Raw genomic sequence first — 19,808 nt, 5'->3', positions numbered from 1 at the left:
GAATTTATGGCCCTGATTTTTTCTCTTACAGAGTCAGCATTAAAGTTTTGTACCTTCTTGTGCCATCAGCAGGCCAAGCAGACTATCCCTCTCAAATTCCTCAGAGAAGAACTGATGTAGACAAACTGCTATTTAAATGCTGCAGGTTAGTGCTGGCTAAACCGGTTAGTTTGCTGTACTGTGATGGATTTAGATCAGCTGATCACATTCTGTACATTAAGAAAATCTACTGGAGCTCTCAATAGAAATTTTTGTGAGTTGATTCTTTTCCTCACACTGAGCTTTACAGTCAATTTTAGGGTTCCCCCACCTGCTGAAACCCACTTGAACCCCTGACTCTACACGTTTTCCTGTTTAAACACAAAGTCACCCACGACAATGAGGCAACAGAAAACAGAGCTATTTTTATATTCTTTCTTTTCTCTGCTCGTGTTCTACTTACCTGATTAATTACCTTACCATATTAATTAATTAGAATTAAAATTTAGACCAAAATGAAGTTTGTGTTTCCATCTACTAATAATATTTTATCCATCCATCCATCCATTCTCTTCCAATTATCCTTATCAGGGTTGGGGGGAAAAGGGGCTGGAGGCTATTCCAGCTGTCATAGGGCGAGAGGCGGGGTACACCCTTTCACAGGGCCAAACATAGAGACAGACAACCATTCACACGTATGAGCATTAAGAATCCACAATTAACCTAACCCCACTAACAATAATTATTTTATTATTAAATTAATATAGCTAGGTTCAGTTAGCTTAAAAATCAGTGGTACAAATTAGTACTTTTCAGAGCCTTTTTCACTTTTACTTGACTTAAAAAAAATTGAATGGTAAATGGCCTGTATTTGTATAGTGCTTTACTCAGTCCCTACGGACCCCAAAGCGCTTTACACTACATTCAGTCATCCACCCATTCACACACACATTCACACTTTCACACACTGAATGGAGTGAAAACACATAAAGTGACCAGAATTCAAAGCAAACACAAGAAAAAAATGTAAATTTCACTTAAAATACATCTTAAAAATTTCCAATTACTTATTTACAAAATTTTCCTGTTTTCTTGTGTAGAGCTGTTCTGCTGCACTCTCAAATAAATGCTTCCTTGTTCCTTAAGTAAGCAAGGGGGGCAGAAGTGTTGCACTGTGGTGCAATTTCTCCTGAATGGGATTTCTGCCAGAAACGGACTCTTTCCGTAAACAGTAAACAGATCTGTGCAAACACGCTCCTCTCATGCCTGCACAGTAAAAACAAAAAGAGGCTCGTGTTGCTTCTTTTCTGGTCTTGCTGCTTCTTATCTGGAACATCACTGTTGGTGATTCTCAAGAAACACCTCCCACACACACCGGACAGGGAAACAGATGAGGACAATCTGTGGAAAATATATTGAACTGACGTTAATATGACCAACCTGAGCTGAGACAAATCATGAGGGTATCTTCAGACACTGATGCTGTTTATTTCTTCTTGTCCGCAACCTCCTGTGACTTTAGTTCATTTTTGTGGAGAAAGAATTCTGATTAATATTAGAGGACTTTCAAGAGTATTTGGAACCCAGAGAGCCCAGAGAGGATAATGATTCAGACAATGTGTCGCTTCTTGAATAATCAGAAATGTTATTCTGATTAACATTACAGGGTGGCTGTAGCTCAGGTGGCAGAGCAGGTCAGCCACTAATCAGAAGGTCGGTGGTTCGATCCCAGGCTGCATCCTGGCTGCATGCCAAATATCCTTGGGCAAGATACTAACCCCAGTTTGCCTACTGGTGGTGGTCAGAGGGCCCGGTGGCGCCTGTGTCCGGCAGCCTCGCCTCTGTCAGTGCGCCCCAGGGCAGCTGTGGCTACAATGTAGCTTGCCATCGCCAGTGTGTGAATGTGGGTGAATGACTGAATGTAGTGTGAAGCGCTTTGGGGTCCTATGGACTAGAAAAGCGCTATACAAATGCAGGCCATTTACCATTTATTCTGTGTCACTGTAATTGGAAAATCATGAGATGGCTGTTAAGTGTGCTACATTTGCAACATGAATAAACATGAATAATTGTGGTTTACAACACTGCAGTCCTTTTAGATTGTTTTCTTTTAAATTTGAAGAATTTATGTAAATGAGTTAGACCTTGATGTCATGGCTTTGTATGCAAATTCTGCCTGTTGAACATCTGTCACCACCATTTAAGGCCGGTACATTCCAGTAAACTAGACACACCAGTTACTATATAAGCAGAAACTATTCTCTCCATTCACTGGAAGTTGGCTATTTTTGTGGGTATAAGGTGCAGACAGAAAGTGGTCCTTTATTGACCAGAGCTTCTTACTCACATTTCTAATAATTGATATCTTGTATATTAATATAATAGCTAAAATAATCAACAGTAAACTCCCTTCAACAAAGCAGAGGCATTTGATAAACTGCAAATTTAAAGGTTACATGTCACGTCATAATTTTTATTCACGTTGCCATCGGAGCTGCAGAAAGGTGTCTAAGAAGTATAGTAAGCTGTCCATACCTGAGGCCTTGGAAACTGCCAAGTAAGACTCACAGCCTTGGCCAGCTGTTTGAAAAGATACACCAGAGAGATAGAAGGCAGAAGAACAAACCAGCTGTTCTCCACAGAACCAGCCAAGGTGTACTCTCAGTGGTAAGGGAACAATATGAGAACAGCACCGCCACCAAGGCTGAAGACGAAGTAATACTGAAAGAGCATTTGGGAGAAGGATGCAACACATAACAACAATGCTCAGTGGCTAGTGGATCTAAGAGTAGCCATGAACAGGATCCAGTAACAATCACAGTGGCAGGCATGCAAGAAAGGATCTCCAGTATGAAGAGCCGGACAGCACCAGGCCACAACACGGCTGAAGAAGCTGACTCCGCTCCACGAGCATCTGGCAGTGAATCAGCTGCTAGTCCATGAGAGTAACCCAGAATGGCTAACTGAAGGCCGGACAGTCCTGATCCCCAAAGACCCCCAGAAGGGACCGATCCCATCAAACTATCCACCAACAGTGATGGGAATAACGGCGTTACTAGTAACGCTGTTACTAGTAATGCCGTTACTTTTTTCAGTAACTAGTAATCTAACTAATAACTATTTCTATCGTTTCAACGCCGTTACAGTTACAAACAAGAAAATGCGGGGCAGACATGTTACTATTTTTTAACAAACTGTTGACACTGTCTTCCAGTAATGTGTCATGCTTTGTAGTGAATCAGAAGAGCAAACTCCCATCGAGTGAGAGCCAGCTCCCCACTTTTTTTTTTTACCGAGGTTTGTTGTTTTGCCACAGTTTTTAATTGTCTTTCCACATACATCGCACACAGCATAATTTCTATGCTGAACGTTATCACAGTTATGGTCTGTGAACAGTCAAGGTATTTGATTAATAAACTGTGATTTTTGTACATAAGCAGAATAGTCTTACCATACATCAGCAGCGTCTATCCTTCCTGTGTGAAAACAGGAAGTGGGATTTCTTGTCCTCTAATTCTGCGGTCATTATGTGTGTTAAAAGTAAGCTCAACAGAAACGTCTAAAACATATTTTACTTTATTTTTTCTATAATTAAATTACTCTTTGGCGGATTTAATACTTTTTGGAGTTTTTGTACCGTGTAACCTTTTAAAACCAAGAAATCTGAATTTGTTACAATTGTGTCAGTGGCAATTCTTACAAGTGACTCAAGCATGTTAAACCAAGTAACATCTTCAAATTACAAAAAAAATTTACAAACAGACAGAAATAAGAAAACTGCATTTTCCTAGTGGTCAGTTGATCCACTAGGAAAAGACAGTTTCAAAAATAATTGGAGGTTCAGGGTTGTAGACGACTTCCTGATGACGCGACATTTCCTAGATTTTTTTCCCACCTCCAGCGCATCATTCAGGTTTCAATCAAAGGACTCTTCTCTTTTTGACCACTGGCTCTCCATCACTCCACTCTTCATCTCTTGACTCTTCATCATTCCATTCCTTATCTGCGTCCTCTTCATCATTCCATTCTTCATCTTCTTCCTCTTCATCATTCCACTCTTCATCCTCGTCCTCTTCTTCATTCCACTCTTCATCTCTTGTCTCTTCATCATTCCACCCTTCATCCTCGTCCTCTTCTTCATTCCACTCTTCATCCTCGTCTTCTTCTTCATTCCACTCTTCATCCTCTTCCTCTTCATCATTCCACTCTTCATCTTGTGATTCCTCATCAATTGCATATTCACCACTTGCCTCTTCATCATTTGGCTTGTCCTTTCTGGAAGTTGCTTAAAATGAAATATATACAAATGTTATTGTTTATTTAATCCAGTGCAAAGGGTGTGGCATATCTCTGTTACTGCTATTTAAACCAATGCTGTAGACACTATAAAAGATGGATGCAGTACTGATGAGTTCTTAGCCAACGAGTGAGAATACCAAAGAAATTTCACATTTTTAATATCACAAAATAACCAAAATTTACAAAACAGACCATTTTTATTCAGTAGGACCGAATATAAGTGACAGAGACCTTGAACTCAGGAGCAAAGGGTTTACAGAGAGACTTGTATAGATCTGGAGGGTTTTTGTCGCCATCTGGTGGCCTTTACATGAAATGCAGGTTTAAGGCATTTAATCATTGGCTTAATTTTTCTGCCCCAGAAGCTGCATCCATCTTTGATGATGTCTATGAACAGGTTCTCATCCCAACGCGTAACATACCGACGACTGTGACAAATCGTCGGCATGTTACTGCCGCGGGGTCCTCTCAGAAACTTCTCCCGAACAAATATAGGCGTAGTCAGGCAGGGTTCGGAGTGTGTACTTTATTATGCCGGCCTCCCACGTGCACAAAGAACTTATTTCAGAAAGAATTTAAAAAATAAATAAAAGTAACTCAATGAAAAACAAAAAAAAAGTAGTTTATTTGCAAAGCTCAAGTGGCTGAACCACCCTACATGTTACCCTCACCGTAACCATCTCACACTCTCCAGTAGGCCCTGATAACCTTCCTTTATACTCCACTGCCCATCCCAGTAGGCATAATAATTATCAATCAAGGCAATTTTCTTCACAAAACAATACTTTTCTTTGCTCATTTCCAGCCATATTTTCTATGATAATCACAAATGTATTTATGACTACTTTCTGGAAACCTACAGTGTCCTACAGAAAACCCCCAACAAAAGTATAACTCTGGGTGAGGAATGATGGCTACCACCATGGGCCTGGTGGTGCTGTTTGACAGCGAGTTGCAATCCTGGGAAGAACATTGTGAGATTTTGGATTACTTCTCTGTCGCAAATTATTTTAAGGAGGAGGAGAAGAAGCGAGCGGTGCTGTTGAGTGCTGAAGTTTTCTCAAGCAAAGGAGGCAGGTAACAGAGACACTGGGCTTGAGGAGCATGACGGAGCAGTCGTGATTCAGTAAACGAATAGGATCAGTGAACAAGATGGAGGACGTCTGCTCGAAGTCACAACAAGATATCAGGGAATGCTACAGATGTGGAGGGATAAATCATGTGGCCGGTGACTGCAGGTTTGTTACAGAAAAGTGCCACAACTGTGGCAAGGTGGGACACATAAAAAGGGTCCGCAGAAAAAACGGAACAAAAAGGAGGGTGTGGCTGGCAGACAAGGAAAACAAGCATATGTCTTAGAAGAGGAGAATGGGGAGAAAACATCTTGATGCATTCTCAATCATCCAGGAAAGTAAATCTCCAAAAGTTGATTCTGTTCATCTGGACGTAGCGTTTTGTGGGAGAAATGTTTCGTCACTCATCCAAGTGACGACACATTTCTCTCACAAAACGCTACGTCCAGATGAACAGAATCAACTTTTGGATAATGGGGAGAGTGAGGAGAAAGGCGCTGAAATCAATCAATCAATCAAAATGTATTTATATAGCACATTTTAAAGACCAAAGTACACCAAAGTGCTTTCCAGTAAAATCATGATACAGATAAAAATCACAATATAAAATATAAATTACAGATATAAAATATAAAATAATTACATAATCTAAATGCAAAGCCAGATGTAAATTACCCTGATTAGCCTGGAATGCCAGGTTAAACTAGTATGTTTTTAGACGTGATTTAAAAGATTGAATAGAATCTGATGCGCAAATATGAAGAGGGAGAATATTCCATAACCTGGGTGCGGCAACAGCAAAGGCATGGTCTCCTCTGGTCTTCAGCCGAGACCTAGGTTGCACTAAGAGCAGTTGGCCCGATGATCTTAGTGCTCTCTTAGGGCTATACAGACAGAGGAGATCAGCTAGGTAGTCAGGTGCCATATTATTTAGGATTTTATAAGTAAACAATAAAATTTTAAAATCAATTCGATATTTAATAGGAAGCCAATGTAAGTTGGCTAGAACAGGGGTGATAGAATCATACTTTCTAGTGCCAGGAGACGTGCTGTGGCATTTTGGACCAGCTGCAATCGCTGAAGGAGGGAAGATTGAAGGGCCAAGTAGAGAGAATTACAATAATCTAGTCTTGAAGTGATGAACGCATGAATGAGTTTCTCCAGATCTTTGCGTGGTATATAAGGTTTAGCCTTAGAAATTAGGCGTAGCTGATGAAAGCTGGTTTTTACCACAGTAGAAACCTGTTTATCTAGTTTGAAGGAACTATCCATGAAAACTCCAAGATTCCTAGCAGCATCAGTGAGGTGATTAGCAACAGGCAAGAGTGTACCAGTCAGTTGTTCCAGAGGCATATTTCTATCAAAAACAATAATTTCTGTCTTCTTTTCATTTAAAGTAAGAGAGTTACGTGATAACCAGTCTTTGACATCCCTCAGACAATCAAACAGAGGATGTAGTGAAGACGAAACATCCCCAGTCAAGTGGAGGTCGATTTGAATATCATCAGCATAGCAGTGAAAAGAGACATTGTGTTTTTCAAAAATGGAGCCCAAGGGCAGCATATACATAGAAAACAACACAGGACCCAATTTATCACTTATACCGTTTATCTCTAAATGGGTCTGTAGTTGCTGAAGCACTATTTTCTCTAAACTTTTTGACATGAAAGGGAGTTTAGAAATCGGCCTGTAATTTGCTAGAGTGTTATGATCAAGGCTGCTTTTCTTGATAACAGGTTGCACGACTGCATGTTTAAAGACAGTCGGAACACAGCCAGATAACAGTGATGAGTTCATTAAAAATAAGATACAAGACCCGATTGTTTTCAATGCATCCTTAATGATACGAGAAGGAATAATGTCATGCAGAGAATTTGAGCTTCTCAGGTTATTAATTATTTCCATTAAAGTCGAGAACGACACAGGTTCAAACTGTTGAAAAACCGTTGAACATTCGGAAACTGGGGCTTGATTTACTGCCGGAGAATGTGGGGCCCTTAACACTGAGATTTTATCTATGAAATGATTTAGAAACTTTTCGCAGAGGGCCGGGGAGGCACCCATCGAAACATCAGAGCAGGGATTAACCACTGAGTTAAAGATTTTAAACAGAACTCAAGGATTGTGACTATTAGTTGCAATGATGTTCGACAAAAAAGACGTTTTTGCCATTTTGGCAGCCTTCTGAAATTTAGACCGGCTCATATGCAGGATGTCAAGGGACACCTGAAGTTGATCTTTTTTCCATCTCCTCTCAGCTCGACGACGTTCATGTCTAAGAGCGAGGGTGTATTCATTTAGCCAGGGTTGGCGAGAGGTTTTACGGCGTTTAGTCTTTACTGGAGCCACAGTGTCCAAAATAGAAGAGCATGTAGAAATAAAAGAGTTGACTGCGCCATCAACCGAGAGAGGTGCATTACTAATGTCATCGTAACAGACAGAGTTCGCAAAGGCCGCAGAGAAAAGGGCAACAGCCTCAGAATTAATCAGACGCGATAGGCACAGTGGACCCTCAGAGTTCAGTTCCATATTGCATAACTGAACATCAAACATAACTGGGAAATGGTCCGAAATCCCAGCATCATTAATGTCTGTGATGCAAATATCCAGTCCATACGACAATACCAAGTCCAGCATATGCCCTTTAGTGTGGGTTGATTTTCTCACCCACTGAGTGATATTAAAAGAGTCGATAAGGGCAAGAAAGTCCTTAGCCAATAGGTCCGCCTCACAGCATATATGAATGTTAAAATCACCACAAATAAGAACACGATCATAATTTAAAAAGATAAATCCTAAAAGATCAGCACATAAAGGCAAGTAGTGTGACTATGTACAATATGCATGAGGAGATTAGTATTCCGAGGGAGGAACCCATCAGAAAGGAACTAAAAGTAAATGGACAGAATGTGATTTTTGAAACAGACACGGGCTGTGGCTTCACTACCATGTCAAAGGAGACATTTAAAAAACCTTTTAAAGGCAGTAATGCACCCAAAGTAAGCAAGTGTGGAATCAAACTGAGAACGTGTGGAGGCCACAAGGTAGCCAAAGGCCACGAGCAGCCAAAGTGAAGGTGGAATTCAGAGACAGTAAGAAAAACACTGGATGGCGGTGGTTAAAGGGGCTAGAACTACTTTGATGGGTCGCGGATGGATTAAGGCCCTCCAACTAGAGTGGCATCCTGTACATGAGATAGAAGGCAGAGAAGATGCTGCAGCAGATACTGGCCAGACATGCAACAGTGTTTAAGGATGAGCTAGGAACGCTAAAGGGGTTCGCAGCAAAGATACATGTAGCCAGTGATTCCAAACCTTGCTTATATAAGACACAATTAGTTCTGTTTTCTATGGAAAAGAAAGTGTAGCAAGAAGTGGAGAGACTGTTGGAGGAGAAAATTATCCAGCCAGTGAAATTCTCTGATTGGGCAGCACCCATTGTACCAATACTAAAGCCAGACTCCAGTGCCAGGATTTGTGGTGACTACAAAAAATGACCAAAAACATCTTCAGACACTGGATGGAGTACTGCAGCACTTAGAGGAGGCGGGCCTGCGTTTAAAAAGGAGCAAATGTCAGTTCATGGAGAAGGAAGTGACATTTCTAGGACATCGGGTGGATAAGACCACATTATGTCTAGTGCTGGCAAAAGTGAAAGCAGTGCAGGAGGTGCCACCCTTAAAATCAGCGACAGAGCTCAAAGCTTATTTGGGGTTGTTGAAGTTCTATAATAAGTTCTTGCCAAACTTGTCCATGCTGTTGGCCCCACTGCACAAGCATCTGAGAAAGGAGGAACCGTGGTGTTGGGGACCAGAACAGAAGAAGGTTTTCTGTAAGTCAAAGGAACTGTTGCAACTGTCAAGTAGTGTATTGGTGCACTATGATGAGAAGAAAGATTGGATTTTTTCTTGCAATGCATCCCCCTAGTGGGAGCAGAGATAGCTCAGCAGATGGTCAGGAGAAACCTATTGGGTTTGCATCACGTACACTGAACGTAACAGAAAAGAACTACTAACAGCTGGATAAAGAAGGATTGGCTTTAATATTTGGTGTTGTCAGGGTCCTGGGTCTGAGCAATTATGGACATGTGTATTTTTGGTGTGTGTGTGTAGTTAGTGTGTAGTGAGTGTGTAGTTAGTGTGTGTGTGTGTGTGTTGTGTGGTGTGCGTGTGTTGTGTGTGGATGCGGTGTATCTGGAGCACCTTCAGACCTGGTGGGTGTGGCCCTGCCAGGTGGTTGGCCACACCTGAAGACCATACACACCTGCAGCTGATCAAGCCTCGTCGGAGGAGCTACTTAAGAGTGTGGTGGAGCTCTCTCCGATGCTGGATCATTGCGTGACTTCACGTTAGTCTCTTGGCCAGTTAGTAAGTTTAGTCTGCTGCATTGTGGTGTGTCTGACGGCTGCCTCTTTGTTATTCCCCAGGAGGAGTGTGGAGACGAGAGGGCAGCGAGCACGGGGTGCTCAGACACTGAGGAGCGGAGACAAAGAACACTAACACTGGCAAGAGGACATGTCAGAGTCGGGAACGCACTGGGGATTTATTGTTATTTTCCCTGCACTGTAAATAAATGCACTGTTGCATCAAAGAGTCCAGCATTTGGGTCCTCCTTTCCCCACATCCCCACGGTTGGCCAGCGTTAACCGTGACAGGTGTACAGTATTTTCATAGGTACTTGTATGGCAGGAAGTATATGATTATCATGGATCACAAGCCATTGATAAGTTTTTTTCATGAGATGAAGGCCGTCCCTCTATTGGCGTCACAGAGGATCATGCGATAGGCGGTATTGTTAAGAGCATATAAGTATGTCGTTAAATACAGAGAGGACAAGAACAACAGTAATGATGATGGACTGAGTCGTCTTCCTCTTCCAGACAACCCCCCTAAAGCCCAGGCAGCAGGTGTGTAAATAATGAAATGACTGTGAGGTCAACATAGTCTCTGTGGTTCCTTTGTGTTCAGGATATCTGAATTAGCTGTCACCCCTTCCTGTTTATCTGACCTGTTGGCTTAACGACACGTAGCCACAATAACACCTTGTGAAGAGTGTGGAATCTAATTGTGGTTGTGCGTGCCTGCACTCATGTTGCTTGTCAGCGTTCTGTGACGGTGTAACCCCATCACAGTTACGCCTTCGGACGCATGAGAGTCGGTTGGAATGAATCTTTAAGTGTGTTTTACGTGTGACATGAAAATCAACTTAACAACGTTATGGTTAGGAGGGATAGGGTCAGGGTTAGGGATAGGGTTAGGCATGGTTAAAATTATGATTAAGGTTATGGTTAAGGGTAGGGTTAAGATTAGGGATGGAATAGAAAGCCGCTTTGCAGCGTTCTATTTGATTGAATTGAAAACTGAGCATTTCATAAGAACGTGGAAAGTTACCTTTTGTGTTACTATGAGAGGCCTATGGACGTGACAAATCGACGGTATGTTACGCATTGGGAGAGATAATGAACAAGACAAGAAGATGCAAATGAACAAATATTCAATGTTTGCATGATGTGTCAACACCACCATGGCATTTTACCTTCAGTTAACTTTTTTGCCAGGTCGTTGCGCTTAATGCTACTGAAATTGTCAATTGTCACCTTCACAGCATCATTTTCCCCATAAACCTGGACCAGCTTGTCCACAGTTTTCTCTCTGGTAGCATTCTCCAGATGAGATGTCTTGATAGTTTGTTGTCCCTTTGTCTCATTCAAGGCCAAGTACCACTGAAAGGATCTTAGATCAGATTCATTTAGCTCGTCCAGGTAATCTTTCAGCAGTTTTTTAACTTGTGCTAGAGTAGTCATTGTTAACTGTCAGCAAGTCTTATGTGGAGGTGCACAATCAGCTACTAAGGGTCTTCAGGTCTGTGGATTGATGATGAAAGACAAGAAAGAAGATGTTAGAAGTAATTTGTGGAACAAAATGACGAATCTAAACATCAAAATCATGTAACAGATAAAAAATTGTTTTGTCTGATACTGACAGCCCATAAAGTTGTCATCAAAGTGTTTGCTGAGCTCGTTTGCTAAGGAATGGAGCCAAATATACAAATGGAAGGTCTGCTGGCCAAGCAGATTTAATGCGTTTCAGTGCCTGCTTTATTTTTTAGACATGGAAGCTATTTTTTTCTTCTTTTTTCTTCTTGTTTTCCAGAATTCTGATGTTTTTCTCAGAATTATTTTTTCTCTGATTTCTGACTTTTTTCTCAGAATTTTGAGATTAAAGTTAGAACTCTGCGATTAGTTTAGGTCATTTGTTAGAAGGATTACTTTAAACATTATGGACATGTTTGTGTTAAATATTATCAGTTTGGTGCAACTTTGAAATTATTAACTCCTGGAGCTTATTCTTATGTCAGAAATGAATAGAACAAAGTAAACAAGCAAAAAAAAAAAAAAAGAAAACACACCCTCACCCTAATAAAAACAGAGGCCACTCTAAAGCAAAACAAAAATTAAATTGTCAGTTAGATGTGATTCCAACTTTAGTTGGTTCTGTCAGCAACCTGTGGGCAGCAGAGCTGTGAAGCACTGAAAACAAAATCCTTTGGACCCATTTTCTCTCTCTGCAGGTAAAACATCCATTTGCTTTGAGTTATACCTCATCTTTGCCTCTCGTGCTTCCCTGTCTTTGTGTGTGGAGGAGCTGCCTGAACATGCCTGCAGTAAAATTCAACCTCAAGCAAAACAAAAAAAAAAAATCAAACAGAACAAGTCTCAGTTTTTTAAAACTGAAAAACTTCCCAACAACTGGAACACTTCCTCATTTGCTAACACGCTAGCTCGGAGCACATACATTTTATTCATTCTCTTTACTTTTATTTCTACTACCTATGGTAAATTTACAATGTTTAAAGGCTAAGGGACCATTAGAATAATAACCCCGGTCTTAATAATGAAATCGTGAAAAAAAGTGTGCAATATTCCCTTTCAGATCAAAATAAAAAAGGTTATATCACCTTCACGCTACCTGATAAATATTTTGATAGAAGGAAATAAACTTGTTCTCCCACAAAGTTTCACAAAGTGGCCTGAAATGTGAAAACTTGATGGTTTTCAGTAACTTTAAACGAAAGAACACGTTCAGAAAGTTTTGATGATTTGCGCGCCAATTTAGGGAGCAACAAAAATTCACAAACCAACGGTAAGTATTTGTAATGTGTGATTTGAGGATAGTGGATTATATTTAGTTATTTATTGTCTATAGTGAATTGTCATTTTTGCACTGGTTTATAGTTTTTAATCATTAGGGAGCGACATTTCTTGGCAGCAGCTGTATTTGGCATCATTTGGATCTCGTCTACTCCTGCTGAACAAAACGCACCCCAACAGCTGACACACAGTGAAAACAACAGACTAAATTGATTCCATTCAAAAACATAAAACACTGTTATAATCACTCATTAGCATAATTTGCCGCTCACCTTTGTTCTCTGTCCTTGTTCCAAGTAGCTTCTAGTTTTTTGCTCTGCAGATCTGATCGTCCACCCTCCTGAACAAATACTTCCGTGTTTCTTCAAGTTTTCTGCACATCAGTGTTTGTCTGTGTTTCCACTGCAGTGCAAACCTTCAAAGATTATTCAGACAGATGTTTTCACCCAGGTCTTTAGAAAAATATCTCTTTTGTGTTCTCTGTTTAAAAATGCATAGCAAACAGGTTACATGTTCACTGTCTCCGTCTCGTTCACGTTCTTTAAGTATCAAAGCTGCAGGTCTTTGTAATGACCTATTTACACACACAGGTACACACCCATAGAAGCAATACTTGCCTACTGTCTGCCTAGTGAGCCACAAATGCCAGCAGCTGTCTGCAGGATGGTATTTTTTTATACGTTTTCCTCCCTGGTTGGAAACAGAAAGTGGGGCTTCTGGACTGCACAGTGTACTATGTGTTTGTGCGTCTTTGAGCCTTGGGTTTGAATTTTTCTGCAAATCGTGATTCTTTCTGGTGTTGAGAAGCAATTCATGTTGGAGTTCTGTATTATTTAGAGTTTTCTGTTAACAGTGTTACTTTGTATTTTCTTGTGTGTATGAGTTATCCTAAGATTATTTCTATTGCTTCCTGTCCTTTTATTTGTGCCTTTTGTTTTTACTTTAGTTTTACTTTACTTTAGGTTTGTTAGTTCCCTTCTGTGTTCCCTTTCTGTTCCCTCAGTTCACCTAAACCTCACCAGATCTACAGTGAAGACATCTGGATGTTATTTCTAAGTGTGGTAAAGAGAAGGAAGGTGATCCAGATGAACACACACTCACACATACACAGTGTGTATGCGTGCATGCAGCAAAGATTCATGCTTAATACTGCTCTAAAAGCTCTGTTCCCTACATCTTTCTATTCAGTGACTTCACTAAGATCAGATATCCCTAATACAGTCACCACAAACACACAGGTTTGGGTGTGAACACAGAAATATAAAAAGGAAACTGACTGAAAGGAGATGCTAAAATAGCTTGTTCCAAACGGGGGATGAACTAAAGTCTGCACTTAAACCCAGTAAAAGATTTTTGGGGTGTGTTTTTCTTTCTGTTTTCTTTCTTGTAAAAAATATATGAACCCGGAAACGAGCGCAATGGTTTGCATTAAAGTCAATGAACCAAAAACCTTCACGGATCTAAATGAAAACTCAGAGGATCGTTTTTAGCTTTATAAGCAACAGTATGAAAAACAAACTCCAAGTATTTTTATCTGCTAGAGTAAATGTAACGTAGTTTAACATTCAGCATTTGGCATTAAGCAAATAAAGTTTCTTGACCTATTATGACTCTGATGGATGGAGCACTTCTTTCTATAGCATTTATTCAAGACGTTCGGAACAAAATTAGTCAGAGGCTTGGGGTTGACGTCCATGAGATGATCATTTCCTACACTTCTTTCCTACACACCCCGTATTTGCGCACTGTCCTTACAGATGCTATGGTCACACTGCAACATCACACATGCAGTAAAAATACATAAGCAAGTTATGTTTTTACTACTCCGTGTGATGAAGGACTCTTTATCACAAGACTTCATGAGTGTTGATGTGCGACTCTTCATTTATGTCTTTGTTGAAACTGAGGTTGGTCTACTTTTGCTGAAAATGAACTAAATGGCATAAGTGTTTTGAATGATACAGTTTATAGTGTCACTTGGCGAGACACTTATTAGTTACAACTAGTTGCAACTAAACAAACAAAAAGGCAGTAGCTGATATCAGCCACCACCCTGTCGTCTAAATCCCGTCACTTCTGGCTCCACAAAACTGAGGCTTCAAAATACAAAGTCCAAAACCAGCAGGTGATCTCACAGAGGGGTTGCAATGGGTTTACATCCAGTATCTTCTTCTGTTTTTTCAACTTTAATCTTATCAACTTTGTGACATTTACATATGAACAAAGAATGTACTGACGGTGCAGCAAATAAGTAGATAAATGACATCGACTGTTTAAGATCTATGGCTGCAAATGTACTGTTTTGTTGTTTGCTTATTTTCTAGGCAGTTCTTAAAAGCTTAGAACAATATAAAGTTGTGGTCACGTTTACATACACTCGTCATTGATGGCTGGACTGATTGTACAGCATTCATCTTTAATGACTTAAAAAAAGTAAAAAGAAAAAAACAAGAACTGGGGACACAAGCTTGAATTTATTTAGGATTTTCTTTCTCTCAGGCATGCTTGTGCGTGTGTGTTTAACTAGTGTGGTGTACAGTAAGTCACCAGTGCTGTGAAAAGCTGCATTTCACAGATGTTTTTATTCCCCTCCTTCATGCTGCAGTTTTCTCTGTTGAACACAAGATGGAAGTAAAGTCCAAGTTGTGCACTGTTGGTTTTTAAAGCGTGTGGAACACAAGCCTAAACTGATTCAGTTCACTTTTCATCTTAGATCATTTTATATATAGTGATGTCAAGATCCTACAGAACCTCATTTTGGGGCCAACTTCTGCTAATTTACAAAAACTCCGGGGTGCAGTTGACTTGTCAAAAATGTACCTCCTACATTCTTTTCATAACCACATTTCCCAGCCCTCGATGGAAGACGTCATGTGGTCAAAGAAAGGTGTGAAGGAGAACAAATAAAGACTTATTTACACTTACATTTGACACTTTAAGAATGTGTTTGATGCGTTTACATACAATATTCTGATAGATTACAAAATGTGCATCTTGCTTCACTCTAAAGTATTCTTACCGTGTTGTTTCATGCAGGCCAAAGAAACAAGAACCCCCAGAGAAAAATTATCATTATCAAAAGCTGTTTTTTAAAGACCAAGGAAATACTTGAAATCACAATTACTGATTAGGAGTTTTAAGCTAGTATTATTTTGGTTTTCTTTTCGGTCAGCTACCATCTCTCCTTTGTTCAGCCAGGATGGTTTGGATAGCTTGTCTCTGATCACAAATGACATCATATTAAAAAAATGCATTTTGTCTAACTTCAACTTTAACTAACTTTGTCTAACATTAAAATTTTTTTGATGATCTTAAAATGCAAAAACTGTAGGCTACTCATCTAGTCGCAAGTATTTTGCTGTCGAGAGCTGCTGTGTGTATATATATATATATATATAAAATACATGTGCAATGTTTATCTGAGTTGATATCTCAATCATCAAATACTGTCCCTCTTTGTTTGTCCACAGTGTTTCTAAGCAGAGCTTGAGGAAGACCAACTAAAGCAGGAATTAAAAATCAAAGTTTTCAATGTGTTTTTGCATTATTCTTTTCCTTCCCCTATAATTTACACTGGAAGTACAGTGTAAGAAGGACACTGCTTCAGTGCCCTGTATCTCAAAGCAGTTGACTTGACATTTTTTAGCTCTCTGCTTAAATGTACATTAGCATAACCAAATAATGGGCTTGGCCACCATAAAATAAAATGTGCCCACCTCTCACAACCTACAGTCTTTATGCATTCTCTATCATCCGAAAACATTGCACTAAAAAATTAAACATCCAGAAGACGAGAATAAACTTTCTAGGACAACCAGTAGTTATTTTTCCATTTAAAGTACCTGGAACCTTTTCCCTCACGAACCCTTTTCGCAGCACTTAAATATCCCTTCAGGTCATTGTTTGTCTGTGTTTCCGCTACGATGAAGACACGCAAAGGTTATTCAAATTAGCCTGCTAATGTAGCGGCAGCTGCTTTAACACAGGGGAAATTTAAAAACATTTCTCTTTTGTGCTCCCCATTTATAAAAACATAGACTCCAGGCTTATCTCAGCTGTCTCCATTTTCTCTTCTCTCTCAATATTAAAGGTACTACTGTATGATGATCTGTACACACACACACACACACACACAGTCCTACAGGACAGTGTACCATCGTGGGAATGCACATGAAGTTGCAGGCCACACAAAGCGACCATTAGATCCTTTTCCCTGAAGTGGAAAACAACCTAATGGTCTGTTAAGGAGCTATGCCGAACACACAAACAGCACTTCCACCGATGGCCACTTGAGGGCTCTAAATATGAGTTAATTCCCATAGATTCCCATGTTAAGATGTCCAGATACACTGCATTTAAAAAGCCTGTTAACAGAGTGGAATAAAAATGGTTTGAGCCTCTATGGTTAGTGTTCCCTTTTCATAATAACTGCACTGCGGGAAATGTTTGTATAACTTATCCTTGAGTTACACTTGAAAAGCTTAGCTAATTAGAGTCAGTGAACTGGACCTCTCCACAGTGTTTGTGGTATTTGTGTATTTTGGAGCATTTTTAATGGAGTTATCTGGCAAGTAATACAGAATGCTGTGGGGTGCTTAACATCTACAAAGCTGGTGAGTATACTTGCATGTTACTTGGGACTAATTAGCACATATGTACATATGTTTGTGCATGTTGCTTGTTAAAAAAGCTTGCAGGCATTACCCAATAACTTAGCATTCCTGCCTGTCATCCAGATTTCATCACTTCTGGCTCCACAAAATTGAGGCTTCAAAATGCAAAGTCCAAAACCAGCAGGTGATGTCACAATGTCTATTTATCTTTGGGCTGCACAATGGGGTTACATCCAGTATCTTCTTCTGTTTTATCACCTTTAATCTTATCAACTTTGTCGACATTTACAAATGAATAACTTTTGTAACCAATCCAGATGTATGTTTAAATAAAAGTGTGAGGGAGGTAACAATGAAAATACTGACCATGCAGAAAATAAAATGATTAAAAAATGGGGTATTTCTGGACCAGGGGCACCTCTCAGTCCCCGGTGATGAGACTTGTTTCACTGTGGAAAGTGATGCTGTTCTTCAAGCAGTTTTCAGTTCATGCAGGCTTAAGCCTTGGTGGTTCCTGAACATCCTAGCCAATTTCCTCTTATCTGAGGGTAACAGTTTGGGCCTTCTTCCAGATCTCTGGCAAAGTGGTGGTACATCCAAATCACTTCTACTTACATAAATGTAAATTTCTTGTATAGCGCTTTTCTCTCTACCTGAGCACTCCAAGCTGAAAACGTCAGCTTGCCTTATTCACCCATTTGTACAAGCTATGTTTTTTCTATGCTTTTTTTCTACGTAAGTGCGTTCTATCTAACATTTGCCCACACTCATACTCCCATGAATGCATCTGAGAGCAGTTTGAGGTTAATGTCTTGCCAAAGGATATTTGGCATGCAGACTGGAGCAGCAAGATCCAACTACCAAGATGCAGATCAGTAGATGACCTTCTGTACCTCCTGAGCTACAGCCACCCCGATTGTATGTACAGCCGCAATTGTACATAACTGAACTGATGTTGGAATCCGCAGTTGTTTAGAATAGACCTTCCCAGCTTGTGTAAATCTACAGTTCTTCTGAGTTCCTTGGATTTCCCCATCATTCTGAGTATTGGTCAATCCAAAGAGAGCTGTCAAACAAATACTTTTTATACTGGCAAAGAGAAACTACCAGTTGTGGTAGGAATTAAGAGGCCTTGGCCTTGTTAAGTTAGAAGACACTGTAGAACTGTCAGCACCACTTAGTGAGTGTATGTATAAATCTGAACCTGTATTTATACGTTTGATACTGTGTGGAGAAAATGCAAAATATGCAACCTTTTGCACTACAGATGTATGCTGTACAATCATTCCATTTTGTAAAAAAGAGCAGTTCCAAGAAACCATTAAAAGCCGAAATTACCATGACATTCATGCCTGTGATGAGTGTGTGTAAACATCCGACCGATACTGCAGCTCATGGCTCATTTTTTAATAGGTAGTGAAATAGTCCACATGAAGTAATCCTAGGCTGAGTCAGCAGAGCTTGAATTTCTAGCAGCGCTCCCTGAAATGAAGGAAACACAGAATGACTAAACTCTGTAATCATCAAGAACAGGAGCCGAGTACATGTCGCCCCTGATTTTTGCTGTGATCTTCACAAACTTACCATTATTTATTTATCCTGTCCGAGCTGACAGAGCACACTGGCGTTTCATCAGCAACACCCTGCTTTTCGCCCATGCAGCCTCTCACACTGACACCCAGGCGCTGCACAGCCCAGCCACGACCATCAACGACAGATTTGCTGAGCGGTTGGGGGTCGGTAGCTTATTGCTCGCGGGCATCACTACAGTATCTGCTGAAGGAAGGAAGAGTGTTACTCATTCACTTCCCCCAGTCGGATTATTTCTCCAAAAGCAGTGGAGAATGGGAGTGTCATGACTCAGCTTCTGGCCACATCCACCCTCTCAGTTGTGATGATGTAACAGATGGCATATTCACCCTCATTAGTCACAACAGAGGAAAATTCATTCCTAAATGTATCGCAGCTACTCAAGCTTTGATTACACAGTTAGTCTTTTCTGGGTATAAACACAGCTTCAGTTTGCAATGAGAGTCTGCTACAAACAGAAATATGATATTTTGGCTCTGACTACCGCAGAACCTCAACTGGTGCTTTTAACAAAGAACTACTAAATACATTTCTGCAGCTATACATTAACTAAGGGAAACCTTTGAAGTGCCTTTAATGCGTATAGTGAAACATGTTATAATATGATGATAATTCAGCATTTCCTTTGAGATTGAGTGCAATTTCATAGACATTGAGTGCTTTGTTTTTCCCTGCAGGGCGGCATGGGAGTAATAAGAGATGTCAGCATAAATAGCTGCCACCTTCATGCACCATTTTCATTGCAAAACCAAGAGAGAAGTCACAGTCAACCGGTGTCTGCGTCACAGTAGGTAACACATGCATATAAAGTGCACAGTGTGTGCATATGCGTGACTGTTACAATCTGAAAATAAAACATGAAAAATCACAGATTATGTTTCTTTTCTTCATGAGAAATCATCCCACTTTCTCCTCGCTCTCTCTCTCCTCACTCCTCTGTCTCTCATGAAGCGGGCAAGGCGTAGTGTGTGGTTGGTGTGAGATAACAAAGGCTGAGGAGTTCACCATTATATAACTTTTGTGGAGGCTGAGGAGGTGGAGGAAGAGGAGGAGAGGCAGCGGGGTTAGCACGTAGGAAAAGGAGGGCAGCATAGGGCCAGTAGCC

The 19,808-nt window shown here is 40.3% G+C and overlaps 1 protein-coding gene across 1 annotated transcript; it reads right to left on the bottom strand.

Annotated features, from left to right (window-relative positions):
• Positions 1–3,118: 3,118 nt before the first annotated feature.
• Positions 3,119–13,062, bottom strand: LOC102297868 (glutamic acid-rich protein). Its single transcript, XM_005943914.3, has 3 exons — positions 12,773–13,062; positions 10,886–11,213; positions 3,119–4,264 (listed from the first exon to the last, which is right to left on the bottom strand). Exons 2-3 carry the CDS (start codon positions 11,151–11,153, stop codon positions 3,900–3,902), a joined length of 633 nt encoding a protein of 210 aa, XP_005943976.1. The 5' UTR covers positions 11,154–11,213; positions 12,773–13,062; the 3' UTR covers positions 3,119–3,899.
• Positions 13,063–19,808: the final 6,746 nt, after the last annotated feature.

This window comes from Haplochromis burtoni, unplaced genomic scaffold (assembly GCF_018398535.1).
Source record: "Haplochromis burtoni strain Fernald_Lab_line unplaced genomic scaffold, NCSU_Asbu1 Contig_278, whole genome shotgun sequence".
NCBI classification, from domain to species: Eukaryota; Metazoa; Chordata; class Actinopteri; order Cichliformes; family Cichlidae; genus Haplochromis; species Haplochromis burtoni.
This window is presented reverse-complemented; position numbering and strand designations above follow the sequence as displayed.